This window comes from Cherax quadricarinatus, chromosome 14 (genome assembly GCF_038502225.1).
Source record: "Cherax quadricarinatus isolate ZL_2023a chromosome 14, ASM3850222v1, whole genome shotgun sequence".
Classification (NCBI taxonomy): Eukaryota; Metazoa; Arthropoda; class Malacostraca; order Decapoda; family Parastacidae; genus Cherax; species Cherax quadricarinatus.
This window is the reverse complement of record NC_091305.1, coordinates 1,568,635-1,589,712: the sequence shown is the minus strand read 5'-3', so window position 1 is coordinate 1,589,712 and position 21,078 is coordinate 1,568,635. Positions and strand designations below refer to the sequence as shown.

The 21,078-nt window shown below is 39.8% G+C and overlaps 1 protein-coding gene across 3 annotated transcripts in view; it reads right to left on the bottom strand.

Moving 5' to 3' along the window:
• LOC128696193 (fibrinogen C domain-containing protein 1-like) overlaps nt 1-17,441 on the bottom strand; it is a 357,843-nt gene extending 340,402 nt beyond the window's left edge. Inside the window, exons 1-2 of one of the 3 annotated variants that reach the window (XM_070084766.1) lie at nt 17,392-17,441; nt 1,282-1,724 (exon numbers count right to left, since the gene is read on the bottom strand). In XM_070084766.1, coding sequence (XP_069940867.1) covers nt 1,282-1,450 — 169 coding nt within the window. In that variant the 5' untranslated portion in view covers nt 1,451-1,724; nt 17,392-17,441. Of the gene's footprint in view, nt 1-1,281; nt 1,876-17,391 lie in introns of all 3 variants that reach the window. The other 2 variants (XM_070084765.1, XM_070084764.1) reach the window with 2 other exon arrangements.
• Between the last annotated feature and the right edge of the window lie 3,637 nt (nt 17,442-21,078).

Genomic DNA, 21,078 nt, shown 5'->3' with positions numbered 1-21,078 from the left:
GCAGAAAATGCAGGTACCTGTGTACCTGTGCTAGCCGGCTAAAGTGGGTCGCATCCTTCGAAAAATGTGCCATATCTGGTGTTTGAAATGACCTGCTGAGGGTAGTCCAGCATTGAATAAAAGGTATCCACATATGATGCACATATCTGTTTTAATCAGCTTTTTCCTACGGGTTGTCACTTTGTGGTATCTTGAGACTGCATCTCCAGTTTCTATCTGTGAAGATAAGATAAGATTTCCTTCTGATTTTTAACCTCGGAGGGTTAGCCACCCAGGATACCCCAAGAAAGCCAGTGCGTCATCGAGGACTTTCTAACTTATTTCCACTGGGGTCCTCAATCTTGTCCCCCAGGATGCCACCCACACCAGTCGACTAACACCCAGGTACCTACTTGCTGCTAGGTGAACATGCGTAAGGAAACGCGTCGAAATGCTTCCACCCAGCGGGAATTAAACCCGGGCCCTCCGTGTGTGAAGTGGAAGCTTTAGTCACCAGGCCACCGGTCCTGGTTTCCCTGATAGCCTGCATAGGTCTGGGAACTCTAATCTGCATGTAGACCAAGTGGTGAGTTTCCCACGAAAACTGACCTCTCTAGCCAGAAGTATTGAAGGTGTGGAGATTTTTTTTTTTATGTCAGGGGTGGGTAGCTAAGAGGAAGACTTGGTGACGAGTTTTGGTCGGGGAAGAGCTGGAGGCTCTGTGTGAGGACTTGGTGGGTAGCTATGATTCAGAGCAGAGCTCCAGTCTCTGGGTGAAGAGGTGGAGCTTCCATGGAAAAGCTCACCTTTGTGGTACACTCCATGTGAAAACTATACTCTGTATTAGCTACTGATGAAGCTGGAGCCTGGTTTATACCCTAAGTAAATATGCAGTTGGGTTCGGTACATTGTATTCCCCAATCTCAGTTATGTTGTATCTTTCCAGATGTCTTAGTATCAGATCCCTTTCTCATTAACCAATTATACTTTTATTATAAGTAATTGAGTATCAACAAAGTGCAAAAGTGTGAAATATAGAATTAATTTCCCTCACCCTTAATCGAGTAAAGTCCCAAAATGTGCAATGAGATGAGAGGGGTGTCTTCACTCTCTCATCTCATTACTTCATCACAGTGAGGGGGGGTATGAAGGACCGCCTTCCCTTCTCGCCAGCGATATGACAAACTCCACCCAACCGGCTGCCGCCTTCATCCTACTGACTGTCATCTTTACCAAACAGGATGTCAACACCACACACATGATCACCAAGAGAACAATTAACCACCTCCGTGACACACTTACCTTTTTTCTTGTTGCGTCGATGTTGGACTTCGTTCTCTTCTCTTCGCCCCACCCTTCGGCGAGTCATAGCCTCCTCCTCTGATCCCGCTACCTCCGCCAGCATGGGCAGTAGGAAGCAGAAGACCACCAGCAAGAGGAGGAAGCTGGGCATTCTTCCTAGAGCTATCATCTTGAAGCAGTAAAGTTCGCCTCTTCCTCTATCGCAAAGACGGAATATTCACGCCGTCATGAGGGCCGAACTCCCCCAGAGAAGCTCGATGTTTATTGGGTCGTAAACATGCACTTAATTTCTCATAACTTTCACATGAAGTTGCCAGCTGTCAAAGCTATGCCAGGTGGCAACGTGGCCACTTAGCTTCTTCTTCTTGCTCCCGTCTACTGTTCTGACTTGTACGATGTTTGCCTTGTACTCGAGCCTTTGATTGATGATCTCAAAGGACTGACTGAAAGAGCTGTGAGTTTATTTGCTAAGCACTGCTCGTTCTGGTACAGCTTTAAAGGAGCAAATGCAAGATCCCCCAAACAGCAAATTATTAAGTTTTGGAGTTGCAGAATGCAAGTGAATGATATTATCTCAACTCCTTTTTAATATTACTAGTGAAAAAACTAACATTTCTTAACACGGTTATCACGGCAAACATTCGAAGTGACTTTAAATGGGTAAATAAATTCCTTCACAATAAATAGGTTAGTCGACTCTGTTTAAATGAATGGGTGAGTCTACGGCTCTAATTGAATGAGTGAATCTACTGCTCTAAATGAATGGGTGAGTTTACGACTCTAAATGAATGAGTGAGTCTACTGCTTTATATGAATGGGTGAGTATGCCGCTATTGATGAATGGGTGAGTCTGCTTCACCTGAAGAGTGACACTTAGAAAGGTTCTCCAACTGGCCTTATCAGGCTATCAGGTGTATGTGGCCACAGTGCCAACGCCCTGACGTTGTGCCAACCACCTGGCTCTTCAGTGACAAAACAATCACTGTACAACTAGTTTTGTTTCTTCTTGAAAGCAGAACGCAGACACACACGCAAGTACTCATGCACGCGCACCACCTGATGCTTCGTCTCTCAACATGACTGTCTTCTGTTATTCACATTCTCTTTAAGTCACTAGAGCCACTTCCTGTCACCCGAGTGTGTGTGTGTGTGTGTGTGTGTGTGTGTGTGTGTGTGTGTGTGTGTGTGTGTGTGTGTGTGTGTGTATGTGTGTGTTAGTTACCATTTGGTCCTAGGCACATGTCGATTAGACACTAGGCCTGTTGTATGTGCATGCGTGTGTATGTGTGTGGGGTTTTTGCTGTGTGTGGGGTGTGTGCTGTGTGTGGGGTGTGTGCTTTGTGTGGGGTGTGTGCTGTGTGTGGTGTCTGTGTTGTGTGTGGGGTGTGTGCTGTGTGTAGGGTGTGTGTTGTGTGTGGGGTGTGTGCTGTGTGTGGGGTGTGCTGTGTGTGTGGGGTGTGTGCTGTGTGTGGTGTCTGTGTTGTGTGTGGTGTGTGTGTGTGTGTGTGTGTGTGTGTGTGTGTGTGTGTGTGTGTGTGTGTGTGTGTGTGTGTGTGTGTGTGTGTGTGTGTATGTGTGTGTGTGTGTGTACTCACCTAGTTACTCACCTAGTTGAGGTTGCAGGGGTCGAGTCCGAGCTCCTGGCCCCGCCTCTTCACTGGTCGCTACTAGGTCACTCTCCCTGAACCGTGAGCTTTATCATACCTCTGCTTAAAGCTATGTATGGATCCTGCCTTCACTACATCGCTTCCCAAACTATTCCACTTCCTGACTACTCTGTGGCTGAAGAAATACTCCCTAACATCCCTGTTATTCATCTGTGTCTTCAACTTCCAACTGTGTCCCCTTGTTACTGTGTCCAATCTCTGGAACATCCTGTCTTTGTGTGTGTGTGTTTGTGTTTGTGTTTGTGTGTGTGTGATTACCTCCCAAATAGGACATCACATATATATTCAGACACACACACACACACACACACACACACACACACACACACACACACACACACACACACACACACACACACACACACACACACACACACACACACACACACACACACACACACACACACAGCAGCGTCTCAGCATATTTCAATACGGAGACTTGACACTCGGTTTTCAAACTGACTAGTGAAGACAGTGAACAGATCACTGCAGCCTTGTACTGTTGCTACCAGGATGTACTTGGCATCAAGACCCTCTCTATGTATTTAAATGGCAGCTGCACATATAAAGACAACAATATTATTATTATTAATTATTCAAAAACAAGCACTGAACACAGCAAGATCTTTCTTGTAACTTATAAAAGAAAACAAAGGCAGTTCATGAGAGTAAAACCAAACATATAATCAAAGGCAACTTGTATCTTCTACGCCTGATTCTATCATGTTACACAGGACATGACAGCTTTCGAGAATATTTTAACCTACGGTCACTCATATATACAAATTCTGCACTTATTTTTGGTGTGGTAATTTAATGATGAGTACAGCCTTCCCTATGACTCATTACGATATCGTAATGGCATGACTAACTCGCCACGAGTTCAATAGCCACCCGTTGCATGGTTAGCCTTCTCTATGTATGAGTGCTGATCGTAGATCCCGCGGCTGATACAAGAAATCTTTTAACGCATCAGAGATTCTTTTCTCTAACTGCTATACTCATTATTTCAACTATTACCTGGTCACAGACCGGGCCGCGGGGGCGTTGACCCCCGAAACTCTCTCCAGGTAAACTCCAGGTAATATAAACATGTAGTTGCCTTGTGTGTTGGCCTAAATTCACCAGTAAGAGCTTCAGCAGAGGCTTCGCTGAACACCTCTAACACAATTTAAACAATACTGCAGCTTTTCTGTCCATTGAGTACATAGAGACCAGACTTACTACTGCTAGTTTTGTATCGATCCAGCTATATGTATTTATGTATATACAGAAGTCAATATGATTGTCTTCTAACACTGTGTCCAATGTTCACGGAGTTATATTCACAGGAACACCGTGTTAATTGTTTGTTATTCTGTGTGGGTTTAACACTACAGCGCACTCGTGGAATTGTCCGCTTATCGGATCACTGTCACTTTCACTTCTACAGTTCTCCGGTTATCATCGATAATATTCGTGACTGTCTAATCGGTTCCAAACCTCGCGATTTATGTAAGTTCCAATAGACATTATATCTTGGTATATTAGCTTCCTACCTAGCATGGGCCAGTAGACCTACTTCAGTACTCCTTCTTTCTTAGGTTCTTAGAAATTGAGGCATTTTCGAACGACGTTTACGCGCAGTGGATACGAATGATTTTTTTTATTAATCTGTGCCCCTGATACTTCTAGCCGCCACTGGGCGCTCTATTATTCCTCTCACCTAGTAGTATTTCATCACAACGAGTGCCAACATTTCATCACAACGAGTGCCAACATTTCATCACAACGAGTGCCAACATTTCATCATAACGAGTGCCAACATTTCATCTCAACGAGTGCCAACACTTTACACTATCGCTCAAAATTAATAAATAATATAACATTGACAATTCAAAGTATTGCTCCACTTTAAAAGAACTACAGGTATGTAATTGTGATACATATTGGTGAATTGTTCTGCGTAATAACTCCTAATTTGTTTACGTTTTTAAAACCTCGTGATAGAGGTTCACTTTTTTTAACCCCCCCCCCCCCGAGGTGAGACGTAACTCATGGCACGTACTTGTCAGGGGAAAAAAGATTATCTCACTCTTCCCTCTCCTTTTCAGTCGTATGGAGACAATTTGCATACAGTTTTATTAAAAATTTCTAGATAATAATAATAATAATAATAATAATAATAATAATAATAATAATAATAATAATAATAATAATAATAATAATTATTATTATTATTATTATTATTATTATTATTATTATTATTATTATTATTATTATTATCATCATTATTATTATTATCTTCCACGAGAGAAATAAAAGGGGAGGGGAGGAAAGGAGAGCGCTCGTCCGACTTGTGGTGTCGGAACTTGTTATCAGGACTGGTGCAGAATGCGGTGCTGCGGCATCAATCACGGACGGCGAGGGAGATTTGCGACAAAAGCCGATCGGAGACAAGAGGTTGTAGTTGGAATCTAAACAGTGCCTCTTGCATCTGCAAGTGTGCGGAAGCCAACTGGCTGACCCGGATTCGAATCCGCCCGACACCCTGTTTACACATGTTAAAAATAATAGCAGTAAGCTCTTCAGGGTTCCTCGAGCTGCCGCGACCCTTAACAACAACAACATGATCAGTAACAACATCGAACTGTGACTCAGTCGAACTATCATCCAGCTTCTGAATATTGTACTTCAACCTCTCCTCTCATAAGGAAATTGAACGTACATATTAATTTAGAGTATATCTCCAGCCACTTTTCAAATCAAATTCAAACGATACACAAATCAATGAAGATTTCAAGCCAAAAATTTATACAATCAATATTAGCAAACTATTTCCGCTTCTTTTTTTGCGATATAAATTCCCTAAATAAAGGATGACGACCGTTCGCTGTTTATGCATGCTTTCACTGCCAGAATTTACGAGGTAGTAACGGGATAACAAATTCACCTCATTTAAATACTTCCGTTGGACGGTGTAAGGAGGAAAATAAGTCCTTTTTTTTTAAAGTAATTCTCGTCCACCTCCTGTCTGCTGTGTTTAGTTGTCCACCTGCTGTCTGCTGTGTTTAGTTGTCCACCTGCTGTCTGCAGTGCTTAGTTGTCCACCTGCTGTCTGCTGTATTTAGTTGTCCACCTGCTGTCTGCTGTGTTTAGTTGTCCACCTGCTGTCTGCAGTGCTTAGTTGTCCACCTGCTGTCTGCAGTGCTCAGTTGTCCACCTGCTGTCTGCTGTGTTTAGCTGTGTACCTGATGTCCGCTGTGTTTAGCTGTCTATCTTCAGTCTGCTGTGTTTAGCTGTTCACCTGCTGTCAGCTGTGTTTAGTTGTCCACCTTCTGTCTGTGGTGTTTAGCTGTCCACCTCTTGTCTGCTGTGTTTAGCTGTCGACCTACTGTCTGCTGTGTTTAGTTGTCCACCTGCTGTCTGCTATGTTTAGTTGTCCACCTTCTGTCTGCTGTGTTTAGTTGTCCACCTTCTGTCTGCTGTGTTTAGTTGTCCACCTTCTGTCTGCTGTGTTTAATTGTCCACCTGCTGTCTGCTGTGTTTAGTTGTCCACCTTCTGTCTGCTGTGTTTAGTTGTCCACCTGCTGTCTGCTGTGTTTAGTTGTCCACCTGCTGTCTGCGGTGTTTAGCTGTCCACCTCTTGTCTGCTGTGTTTAGCTGTCCACCTTCTGTCTGCTGTGTTTAGTTGTCCACCTGCTGTCTGCTGTGTTTAGGTGTCCTCCTGCTGTCTGCTGTGTTTAGTTGTCCACCTGTTGTCTGCTGTGTTTAGTTGTCCACCTGCTGTCTGCTGTGTTTAGGTGTCCTCCTGCTGTCTGCTGTGTTTAGTTGTCTACCTGTTGTCTGCTGTGTTTAGTTGTCCACCTTGTGTCTGCTGTGTTTAGTTGTCCATCTTCTGTCTGCGGTGTTTAGTTGTCCACCTGCTGTCTGCAGTGTTTACTTGTCCACCTGCTGTCTGCGGTGTTTAGTTGTCCACCTGTTGTCTGCTGTGTTTAGTTGTCCACCTGCTGTCTGCTGTGTTTAGGTGTCCTCCTGCTGTCTGCTGTGTTTAGTTGTCCACCTGTTGTCTGCTGTGTTTAGTTGTCCACCTTCTTTCTGCTGTGTTTAGTTGTCCACCTATTGCCTGCTGTATTAGCTATGTTTCACAGTCGTCTATGTTCACTTATTTGATGTTTCCCCATCAAATAGATAATAATAATAACAATAACAACAACAATAATAATAATAATAATAATAATAATAATAATAATAATAATAATATTATTATTATTATTATTATTATTATTATTATTATTATTATAATAATAATAATAATAATAATCATAATAATAATAATATTATTATTATTATTATTATTATTATTATTAGTAGTAGTAGTAGTAGTAGTAGTAGTAGTAGTAGTAGTAGTAGTAGTAGTAGTAGTAGTAGTAGTATTAGTATTAGTATTAGTATTATTATTAGTATTTCTATTATTATTATCAGTGTTGTTATTTTTTATATAAATATTTTTATTTTTGTCATATTTTACGTTCGCGTTCTCTTTCTCAAGAGTGAAAACTATCTTTCACAAGACAGTTTTCTGCAACCTTTACGGCAAGGTGCCGCACATTAAATATTAATTTTGCTAAGCTCTGCTAGAGAATTTTATCGAAAAAATCGCACGAGAAGGCTTACAAAAAAGCTTTTAGCTGATGACAAAAATCTGGCAGGTGGCCGTGAGTCAGTGAGTTACCGAGTCCGTGCAAGAGTTTGTCACAGAGTCAATGTTAGAGTCAGCGAGTCAGTGAAATTCAGTCTATCTGAGAGTGAGGATTCCGCTGTGGTTATACACACACACACACACACAAAGGCGGGGCCAGGAGCTAGGACTCGACCCCTGCAAGCACAAATAGGTGAGTAAACACACACACCCACACACACACACACACACACACACACACACACACACACACACACACACACACACACACATATATATATATATATATATATATATATATATATATATAGATATATATATAGATATATATATATATATATATATACGTATATATATATATTATTGTGACCACGAACGAGTGGTATTGATCAATAACAACACTGCACTAGCCAAGGACTCGAACCCATGCTGCTTTGGCCTGCCTCATGGTGGGCGAGAACACATGACGCCCTGATCCACTAAACCATACGATCCTTAAAGGTAGGGCATCCAGCGGATCTGGATGTGGTACTCCCTACCCAAGGACACACGATGGTGTGGATGACTTTAGGCTAATTTCATTCTAGTCCCTGTTTGGTGTACTAGTACAACGAGCAGTATTTTATGTTATTGTGACCACGAACGAGTGGTATTGATCACTCGGATGCCCTACTCTTAAGGATCGTATGGTTCAGTGGATAAGGGCGTCATGTATTTTCGCCCACCATGAGGCAGGCCAAAGCAGCATGGGTTCGAGTCCTTGGCTAGTGCAGTGCTGTTATTGATCAATAGAACTCGTTCGTGGTCACAATAATATAAAATACTGCTCGTTGAACTATTACACCAAACAGGGACTAGAATGAAATTAGCCTAGAGTCATCCACACCTTCGTGTGTCCTTGGGTAGGGAGTACCACATCCAGATCCGCTGGATGCCCTACTCTTAAGGATCCTATGGTTCAGTGGATAAGGGTGTCATGTGTTCTCGCCCACCATGAAGCCGGCCAAAGCAGCATGGGTTCGAGTCCTTGGCTAGTGCAGTGTTGTTATTGATGTATATATATATATATATATATATATATATATATATATATATATATATATATATATATATATATATATATATATACATACATACATATTCAACAAGTCGGCCGTCTCCCACCGAGGCAGGGTGACCCAGAAAGAAAGAAACTCCCCCAAAACAAAATATTTTCATCATCATTCAACACTTTCACCTCACACATAATCACTGTCTTTGCAGAGGCGCCCAGATACAACAGCTTAGAAACATATATAAAGATATATAACATATCCCTCCAAACTGCCAATATCCCAAACCCCTCCTTTAAAGTGCAGGCATTGTACTTCTCATTTCCAGGACTCAAGTCTGGCTATATAAAAATAACCGTTTTCCTAGAATCCCTTCACTAAATATTACCCTGCTCACACTCCAACAGCTCGTCAGCGCCCATATATATATATATATATATATATATATATATATATATATATATATATATATATATATATATATATATATATATATATATATATATATATATATATATATATATATATACATATACATATATATATCGTGCCGAGTATGTAAAACTGGTCAATTAGCAAGAACTCATTTAAAATTAAGTCCTTTCTAAAATTTTCTCTTATACGTTTAAAGATATATTTTTTTCATTAATGTTAATGTAAAAATTTATAATTTTGCACCAAAGAATCTTAGAAAACTTACCTAGCCTTATTATAACAAGCGCAATTTATTTTAGCCTAACCCAACTAAATATATTTTGGATTTGTTTACAATAATTTAATACTAAACAAACACAGTGGAATATATTTTTTTCGTTAGGTTCAGAATGATTTTGGCGAAATTATTGCATACACAAATTTTCACTTGTCCTATATGACAAGATGAGCGTTGCTATTTAAGCCAAGATCGCAAGTTCTGCCTATTCGGCACGACATATATATATATATATATATATATATATATATATATATATATATATATATATATATATATATATATATATATATATATATCAAGTACTTTCACACGTCTCAGTGCATCATCAGGAGCTAAGCAGTGTTGTAAGAGTATGCATGTTTGGCATGTGTGTGCTTGTCTGCTTGAAAGTGTGTGCGTCCAGTGTGTGCGTGTCAGTGTACGTGCGTGAATCATTCTGTCTTGTGTACCAGGAGTAACGGATCGTCTCCATCAGTGGACCGAGCCTCCTGCAGTAGTGGACTGATCCTTCTGAGGCAGTGGAACGAGTTTTCTTGCAGCAGAAAACCAAGCCTCCTGCAGTAGTGAGTGAAAAGGCCTCCTTAAGCAGTGACCGGGCCTCCTACAGCAGTGACCCGGGCCTCTTACAGCAGTTGACCGGGCCTCCTACAGCAGTGGACCGGGCCTCCCACAGTAGTGGTCCGAGCCTCTCACAGCAGTGACCAGGGCCTCCTACAGCAGTGACCCGGGTCTCCTACAGCAGTGACCCGGGTCTCCTACAGCAGTTGACCGGGCCTCCTACAGCAGTGGACTGAGCCTGGTACAGCAGTGGACCGAGTCTGCTACATCAGTGGACCTAGCCTCCTACAACAGTGGACCGGGCCTCCTACAGCAGTGGACAGAACCTGCTACATCAGTGGACCTAGCCTGCTACAATAGTGGACCAGGCCTTCTCTCGCTCTAACTCAGCCTGTTACACCTCCTCGTCTGCCCGCTAATGTCAGCCATCATAATATTTCTTTGAAGAAATTTTCCAGCGTCCAGGGCAATTTGTCCAGGTTATCAGCCGGAGATTATCAAAGCATTTTAAGCCGCTCAGCTAGTTTGCTCCTCACCAAAATTTGACACAAGAAGTGAAAATGGAAAAATTCTTGCCGATTCTAATGGTGGAAGGTAATTTCTCGCTTAGACTAATCTCCATATAACTTTTAAAATTTTCAGTCATATATATATATATATATATATATATATATATATATATATATATATATATATATATATATATATATATATATATATATATGTCGTGCCGAATATGTAAAACTGGTCAATTAGCAAGAACTCATTTAAAATTAAGTCCTTTCTAAAATTTTCTCTTATACGTTTAAAGATATATTTTTTTCATTAATGTTAATGTAAAAATTTTTAATTTTGCTCCAAAAGAATCTTAGAAAACTTACCTAACCTTATTATAACAAGAACAATTTATTTTAACCTAACCCAACTAAATATATTTTAGATTTGTTTATAATAATTTAATACTAAACAAATACAGTGAAATATATTTTTTTCGTTAGGTTCAGAATGATTTTTAGCGAAATTACTGCATGCACAAATTTCCGTTTGTCCTATATGGCAAGATGAGCGTTGCTATTTAAGCCAAGATCGCAAGTTCTGCCTATTCGGCACGACATATATATATATATATATATATATATATATATATATATATATATATATATATATATATATATATATATATATATATATATATATATATATATATATATATATATATATATATATATATATATATATATATATATATATATATATATATATATATATATATATATATATATATATATATATATATATATATAAGCATATATATATATACGCATGCTTTTGAAGTATTTTTGTGAATGTATTAAATACATTCATGTATGCATATTGACTCTCTCTCTCTCTCTCTTTCTCTCTCTCTTTCTCTCTCTCTCTCTCTCTCTCTCTCTCTCTCTCTCTCTCTCTGTCTCTCTCTCTCTCTCTCTCTTTATCAATTAGCAGGTCAGTTATTATGAAGTGCATTAAAACAAGAATTAATTCAAATCCTTTGAGCCAGGCGGGTTCCATATTGCATAGAATTTCGCCTCGTGAATACCAGAGAGAAACAGAAGAGCATCGGACGCTAATTACCATCCTTAGATAGTGTTGAAACCGCTGGCTTCTGAGGCTTCAAGAGCTAATATTCAGTCTTAAGAGTCTTGGTGCCGCTGGCTTCTGAGGCTTCAAGCTTTAATACTCTCAAGTCTGAGATAGCAATCTGTTTCAGATACTCTCATCATCAGCAAGAAGAGATTCCGAAGTGAACACGATTACATCTTGTTCTAACTAACACTAACGCTTCTGAACAATACATTAACAGTTACTGGTGTTCCCGTCATATAGCTCACAGTCTCAGAAATTTTATCATGCTTCACCTTAATTCACATCCTGGCCCTGCAATGACCTCATTCTTACAGCTGTGTAATATACGAGATAGCCAAAGAGAGTTGGAGTCAGCTGTGAGCAGATCATTATTATTATTATTATTATAATAATGATAATTATTAAAAATTTTATTACTAATGCTATTATTATTATTATAAGAAAATTATATTTGACTGAAGTGGAGGGCATCTCCAAATCCTTGGATTAATAAACCTTAACCAGCATATTCACGAAGCTTATATGCGAGCCAGAATTCTGTCAATGGAAGGTTTCCAGCTTCTCTCTCTCTATGTGCACGTCGAGGTTCGTATCTCCTCCTCTTGGTTGCCTTTTTAATTTACTTACACTCAGGCGGAGCTTATTGACCGACTGATCAGTTTAAACTTGCCAACAGGAAAGCTTGCCAATTTTAAGGTTCAAGAAGCTTGCCAGTTTTAAGGTTTAAGAAGCTTGCCAGTTTTAAGGTTTAAGAAGCTTGCCAGTTTTAAGGTTTAAGAAGCTTGCCAGTTTTAAGGTTTAAGAAGCTTGCCAGTTTTAAGGTTTAAGAAGCTTGCCAGTTTTAAGGTTTAAGAAGCTTGCCAGTTTTAAGGTTTAAGAAGCTTGCCAGTTTTAAGGTTTAAGAAGCTTGCAAGAATGAAGATCGTGGACAGGAATCTTTATTTGCCAATTTTTGTTTATTGAAATGGATAGACTGTTACTGACGCCATCTTGTTTGTTAACGATCTTATTTGTTAACAATCTTATTTGTTAACAATCTTATTTGTTAACAATCTTATTTGTTAACAATCTTATTTGTTAACACTCTTATTTGTTAACAATCTTATTTGTTAACAATCTTATTTGTTAACAATCTTATTTGTTAACAATCTTATTTGTTAACAATCTTATTTGTTAACAATCTTATTTGTTAACAATCTTATTTGTTAACAATCTTATTTGTTCACAATCTTATTTGTTAACAATCTTATTTATTAACACTTATTTGTTAATATTCTTACTTGTTAACAATCTTATTTGTTAACAATGTTACTTGTTAACAATCTTACCTGTTATCAATCTTATTTATTCACAATCTTATTTGTTAACAATGTTACTTGTTAACAATCTCATCTGCTAACAATCTTATTTGTTAAAAATCTTATTTGTTAACAATCTTATTTGTTAACAATGTTGCTTGTTAACAATCTTATTTGTTAACAATCTTATTTGTTAACAAGCTTACTTGTTAACCATCTTATTTATTAACAATCTTATTTGTTAGCAATCTTTTATGTTTAGTTGTGGCCAATTTGGTTGTGAAATATTGTGAGGCTGAAAAATTACAACATCCATCCCTTTGTGAATCAACTTGGTCAGATGTGACGCTGGTCCGTCTTCTCAGAGTGGCCACGACAATATTTTAGGAAGTTCGATAAATTAAATAATTTACCTTTATCAAATTTATATATAAATGGAAAACCGAATGTCAACTTCCCTTTCATGAGGTCCTGACCAACCAGGTTGTTGGTGATATACGGACGACAGTGATGGGAAAACACACAAACCCACACATATAACGTTTTGAGCGTCGTGTGGAAAACAAATCTGTGATATCGTCGATGTTTCTGAGAATTCGTCGTTTGTTTTATTCAAGTTTTATTGGTTAAATTACAAAATATGTGGTATAAACCTTGGTAATAAATATACGGGTATTTCTAAACCAACAGTGCTAGTCACGGCATTATGACGAGGCGCTCACCCGGCATAATGCCGTGACTAGCACTGAAAAGTCGTAAGAATTTAAAGACTTGGGACATTACTGCGGCATACTGTTACAATAACACACTTAACATTGATAAAATTATTAACAATGATAAAAACATTTTCATCCTTGAAAGCAATATCCGGGTAAAGTGCATATAAGATAAAAAAAAAAATTTGACTCAAGCCGTATATGGACACAAGAGGTGGTCCGTGGTGATGTGGTCCGTGGTGATGTGGTCCGTGGTGATGTGGTCCGTCAAGTACGCGATTATGACCACACTTTCAATTTTGACAAGAGGAAACTAGTGTTTATACTTGAAAATTATCCAAATTTGAGTAAATTTAACTTCATGATACCCACTAAACTCAAATACAATCCCCGAAAAATGCATGATAATCAGGTTATTATTAGCAGTCGATGCATTCTTGGTCAGGTGAAAACTTCAAGTAGTGTGACTAGTACCTGATAATTCCACCTCAAGAAGTCAGGCTTATCTGTTATCTCTCAGTAGTTCTGAGGATTATTTTCTCCTCACGGCCAGGTCTCAGATCAGGCCTCCTAGGTTGATGGAAATATTACAGGACTAAGAACTGTTTAAAAGTATATAAAAATAAAGATATATATATATATATATATATATATATATATATATATATATATATATATATATATATATATATATATATATATATATATTGCAAGTTAAGGCGGTAGATCTGTAGGGTTATATAGCACCTGAGGAATGAGATATTCATGTTTGATCCGAGGAAAAGTCGAGTATCTCAAATTCCATTCTAATTCCATGGATGAAGAGCCCTGCACCATACTCAAGCATCATCCACCATGGAGAGTACATATATGCACAACGCCCAATGGCATTACCATAAGCCACATTAAATGGACGAAAATATAAGCACTGACTCTCAGTTCTAAGTGGAGACGATGAAGATTGAAAATAAAGGAGTTCAAGAGTGGTACAACGATTCTGGGAGAGGTTCTAATCCTACTTATATTATTTATTCGCGTCTTGCTGTTGGTGTTGACAGTTAAGGTGGTGGATGTCTGGCACTTGGGAGGGCGCCACCTCTTCACAGCCTTGCTTGGGTGTTATTCTCGTCCCGATCGCTTGAAACGGTGTGCTAGGCATGAAAACAACCTGAGTGTGTCCTTTGAGTTATCTTAGTACAAGTTAAGATGCTATATTAAAATTACTCTAGCTATATTACTGCGCCTCTCTGCTCAGGTATTTCACTGAACGGTATTGTTCCTGCATACTCTCTTCCACTTTCTCATTATATATATATATATATATATATATATATATATATATATATATATATATATATATATATATATATATATATATATATATATATATATATATATATATATATATATATATATATATATATATATGAAATTACTAGAGACACTTGTTTCTACTCATTCTCTTTTTTCACCAAATCAACAACTTTGACACTTTCTTCTTCGTTTCCTACATCGATTCCCAACAACATGGAACGAGACCGAGACACCAAGCTCACAAAAGACTAATACAAATTCATTTCCTCGAAGTCTCGTCTGGAGAGGGGAAAGGGAAAACGCAAAAGCAAATTTAGACTACCAAATTACCCGAGTGCTTCTCCCTCTTGGACCGCCGAGTAAGCCAGAGAAGACGACGCTGATGCATACCAATCTAGTTTCTGAAGACGCTATCTGAGCCCCGGTGGCGCTTGGCGACGATTGTGCTCCCAGTTGATGCCCCCGTATTGTGCAACGGGAAGCGCATTCGCCGCCTTTAAGTCTGGCATTCCCCCCCCCCCCTTTAAATCAATATTTTGATAATGATGGCATAATCGTTATACATCGTATTGTATGAACAAGACATGTATAAAAAAAATTGAGAACCTTTCATCCAGGATAAAGGACTAAAGGTCTTTCATCTAGGATAAGGGACTGACCACCTTCAATCATGGCTAACGACCCGAACACCTTAATATCACCTCTTCATTTTTTCCCCTGTCTTCAGTATTAAAGATCACCTCTGTATTCGGCTGAAGGAGCCTGCCATGCAGGCGACACGTTTCAACGATAAAGTTTCCCAAGTGTTGCGTACCCGCTGCCGAAAACACTGCACTACATGTATTTTGGTCTCGGCTTCCAGGATTCACAACTGAAAAATACACGCAGATATTACATAGGCTTCTTGTTTTTCCTCCCTTCTTTATCTCTTCAGTTTCCGTGCCTTGATGCTGCTGACAGGTACTTGATCCAAGGAAATAGAGCTACCCTCTCCTAGCTCTGATCAAACTTGGCTACTTCCCATTAGCCCGCCACTCTGTGACCCCCATGTGAATTTAACTCTTTTAAACCAACTAATAATAATAATAATAATAATAATAATAATAATAATAATAATAATAATTATTATTATTATTATTATTATTATTATTATCATTATTATTATTATTATTATTATTATTATTATTATTAATTATTATTATTATTATTATTATTATTATTATTATTATTAATATTATTATTATTATTATTATTATTATTATTATTATTATTATTATTATTATTATTACATAATCAAGAAAAAATTGGAACAGCCTGGATCACCTGGAACAGTTAGGATCACCTGGAACAGTCAGATTCACCTGGAACAGTCTATGGCTACCCAAGACAGTCAGGGCCACACAAGACTATCACTTATGACAGTCTGGACTATCCATTCTAGACATCTAGAGCCACCTTGACAAGAACAGTCTAGATTACTAGCCCCAGTGACAGGTTGAATATCACCCAACGTCTGGAGGCATGAAAGTTATTAAAGGCATTTTCGGGGGTCAGCGCCCCCACGACACGTTCCCAGACCAGGCACCCGACAAGTGACTTTTAATATTCTGTGATCACTGTAATCGAAGAGGTCACCAGAACCCTAGGTAAACAAGGTCACCTTGCAAAATCAATCACGTCTTCACTGGAAGTGAGCACAGGTTACTTTGACAGGGAGACGTGAATGATGGGGACCTTGACAGGGAGACGTGAATGACGGGCACTTTGACAGGGAGACGTGAATGACGGGCACTTTGACAGGGAGACGTGAATGATGGGCACTTTGACAGGGAGACGTGAATGATGGGCACTTTGACAGGGAGACGTGAATGATGGGCAATTTGACAGGGAGACGTGAATGATGGGCATTTTGACAGGGAGACGTGAATGATGGGCACTTTGACAGGGAGACGTGAATGATGGGCACTTTGACAGTGAGATATGAATGCAGGACACTTTGAGAGACGTGAGTGCGTGTTGCCGTGACAGGGAGATGTACGTGCATATCACTGACAGGGTGACGTGAGTACGGATCACTCTGACAGGGTGACGTGAGTGCGGGTCTGACAGGGTGACGTGAGTGCGGGTCACTCTGACAGGGATATGCAAAATCCTGGCCACCATCATCAATTAAGGAAAAAAATAACAGATTGATCACCGTTTTCTGATTAGTTGAAGATTTTTCTATTTACTAACGAGTAACTTCTCTAAAAAAAAAAAAAAAAAAACTTTTGATAAACGTGAAGTACACCAAACGTTATTGAGGTGAAGTATGTCTCTCTTATTTTTAAATCTCTATACGACCTTCTCCAAAAAAATTAAAGTTCCAATGCAGACTCGGTTCTTGGAGTCAAAGAAAAATTAAGAAGGTGTTTGTAAAAGTCTTAGTTCTTCGCTCCTCCAACAAATGATCTCTCGCGGCTCTTCCATTGATCTCTCACAGAGCTTCAACGTCAACACACTCCCTCACCAACACTAGAGCGACACTGAGGCGCTGCCTGGCGCCCAAGCTTGCTATATAACATCCCCGCCCCTCCCATCACCCCTTCGTAGGGAGGTGGGTAAAGGTTGCCTTGATGCTGGTAAAGAGCTCTTGATCTAGGAATCCATGTGTCCCTTAACCACTGCTGACACCTTGTATTTCCTCCACCACTCCTGACACCTCCAGGTATTTCTTCCACCACTCCTGACACCTCCATGTATTTCCTCCACCACCACTCATGATTCTTCCATGTATTCCCTCCACCACTCCTGACACCTCCAGATATTCCCTCCACCACTCCTGACACCTCCATGTATTTCCTCCACCACCACTCATGATTCTTCCATGTATTCCCTCCACCACTCCTGACACCTCCATGTATTTCCTCCACCACCACTCATGATTCTTCCATGTATTCCCTCCACCACTCCTGGCTCCTCTATGTAACTCCACCACTGCAACTAGAGCTCAATAAATACACAGGCAGCAACAGCCTTTCTAAAAATCATTCTAATAGGGCAGTCTTTCAGCTTTACGTCCTTGAGAGAGAGAGAGAGAAAGACAGACAGACAGACAGACAGACAGACAGACAGACAGACAGAAAGAAAGAAAGAGACAGAGACAGAGACAAAGAGAGACAGACAGAGACAAAGAGAGACAGAGACAGTGAGGCCTCACCTCACCTGGTCTTCAAGACCTAGTCGTCGAGACGGAGCACACTGGTGGGTCAGCAATAGGCTTACGGCTCCAACAGAAGAAAATACCTATTGATCAACGCCCTTCCCGTCCTCTCCCTACCAGACGATGCTTAAAACATCAAAATGAAAGAACCAGGTTGAGCAATTCTTTCATACTTTTCCGCGAATCCATTTTTCAGAACTGGCTGCAAAAGTGGCCTGAAAACCTCTTTATAATTTATTCAGGCTGGAGAATAGAAGATGAAGGGAAACTTAGCGGAGGAAAATATATGCCAGCGCCCCTTCCCCCCCAAAAAAAAAAATTTCATGCGTAGATAGGGAAACTTAGAGGAAAACCAACGATACCAATTTGTTAAAATTAGATGGATGTATAGGAATAGAGGGATCAAATTTAATTTTTCCAAACCTGGTATTAACTTACACATACGCATGGTATACTTCGTGTTATGCTTTCTCCTAGATTATTTTCCTTGTCCGTAGTTAGTAGTCACTCTGCTCGATATTTTTTCTCTTCATTAGCTTTAAACTGTCCACAAACTGGGATAGACTCTCATTACACCAGCTAAGATGTTAATACATTGCCACAAACAATATTGATCTTAGTATGGAACCTTGTTGGACAACTCTCAGTGCATTCGTAAATCCCGATATCTCTCCCCGGACAATACACCCTTTATCCTTCTGCTCACATATTCCTTGATCCAGTAAAGCACCAAGAGTCTTCTCCGTCAAAAAAGAAATACAGTGCATTATATCTACCACCCCTTTTTACCCTGCATAATTTATGTTATCCTGTTGTAGAACTCCGGTAGATTTGAGAGACATGATACCATTTGTCTGGTTGCCGTGTGTGACCCCGTGTCTCTCTAAAGTGCTCCACAAATTTCTTGTTATCCTCACCATAACCAGTAGTTTAATACTGCCTCTCTCTCTCTACACTTGCTTGAATACTGAAAGAAATTTAGTGTTTTCTAGCAGCCAGAAGTGACTTGACTGTTTTCTTCTGTGGTTCTTAATGCCTCTGCTCATTCTCTAAGGACGAATGGAGACACCTCGTTTGATCCCATTGTTTTTGACGTGTTCCTCTCACTCAGGAGCGTCTTCACATCATTCCTGCTGTGTTGATGTTATCCAAACTGCTGTTTTCTCCGTTCTCTCCTCGATTATTCTCATTTCCTTGATGAGTTCCTCCTTGAAACGTTCGAGTGTGTTTGTGTGGGGGGGGAGGTTAGTGTGTGTGAGTGCATATATATATATATATATATATATATATATATATATATATATATATATATATATATATAGATATATATATAAATATATATAGAGATATATACATCATAAAATCTGTCAAAATTCTTCAAGAAACTCAAAGTGTCTCATAAGCGTTATCAGTGTGCCACAAAATAAGTGTTATCAGAGTGCCATAGGAAAGATGTTATCAGTGTGCCACAAAATAAGTGTTATCAGAGTGCCATAGGAAAGATGTTATCAGTGTGCCACAAAATAAGTGTTATCAGAGTGCCATAGGAAAGATGTTATCAGTGTGCCACAGTGAAAGCTGTGTGACATCCTTGGTCAGACTATCGTACTTTTTCGGGACACCAGTTCCATAAGCATTCGTTCGCTGTGTGTATTTATGTACTTGCCGAGGTGTGATTGCAGGGTTCGAATCTCGGCTCCTGGCCCCGCCACTGAACACGATCGCTGTAATTTCTTACCATCATGTGCCCAGTCATACCTGTTCTCAGAACTGTGTGAGGACTCTGCTTCCACCACATCTTCATCCAGATATTTCCTTTCCCATCTTCTCTTTCTCTCCCCTTCTCAATTCCTTCACCTCCTTCTCTCTTCACCCATTCTCCCTTCCATTCCAGAGAACCCTCGTTCCCTTAGCCTCCCTTCCTTCCCCTCCTTGCTTTATTCTTCCATTTCCTTCTTTCCCCTCCTCCCTCCCTTCCTTCCTTCCTTCTTTCTCCTTCCTCCTCCCTTCCCTCCCTCCTCATGGAACTCACAATCAATGAAACAAATATATTCCAGCAGATGGCCCCAAAGGAGAGGGGGAAGAGAAATCACCGGTGAATGAATAGGCAGGAGGGGAGGAAGTGGAGTCAAATGTGTCGACGTGACAGTGATGGGGTGTTGCTGGCAGACGTGTCATGATCTCCTCACCTCAAGTCGCTCACTCACCTCTTCTCTTTTGTCTCGCTTCTTCTCCCTTTCACGTCTTTCCTAGAGTTTTTGTGCAACTTTTTCAGACTTATTGTAATGTTTCCTGATTATCACAAAATCTATTTCCGGAGATTAGCGCATCCTCAAATATAAATATAAATAATAAATAAATATACCTGGAGGGTTTCGGGGGTCAACGCCCCCGCTGCCGGTCTGAGACCAGGCCTCGTGGAGGATCAGGGTCTGATGAACCAGGTTGTTACTGCTGTCGGCACGTAAACCAACGTACGAACCACAGTCCGGCTGATCAGGTACTGACTTTAGGTGCCTGTACAGTTCCTTCTTGAAGACAGACAGGGATCTATTGGTAATCCCCCTTATGTATGCTGGAAAGCAGCTGGGAACGTACTTGCTTGGACATCCTCCTCCTTTCTGCAATTTTGCAAGCTCCTGATGATGTGAACATTAAAATGGTATAAAATACCGACAGGTTGTTAGGTAAGACACATATGCAACAGTTAGGTATCTTTATTATGAAACGTTTCGCCTACACAGTAGGCTTCTTCAGTCAAGTACAGAAAAGTTGATAGAAGCAGAAGATACTTGAAGACGATGTAATCAGTCCATCACCCTTAAAGTTTTGAGGTGGTCAGTCCCTCAGACTGGAGAAGAGCATTGTTCCATAGTGTGAAACAATATTGTTTCACACTATGGAACAATGCTCTTCTCCAGACTGAGGGACTGACCACCTCAAAACTTTAAGGGTGATGGACTGA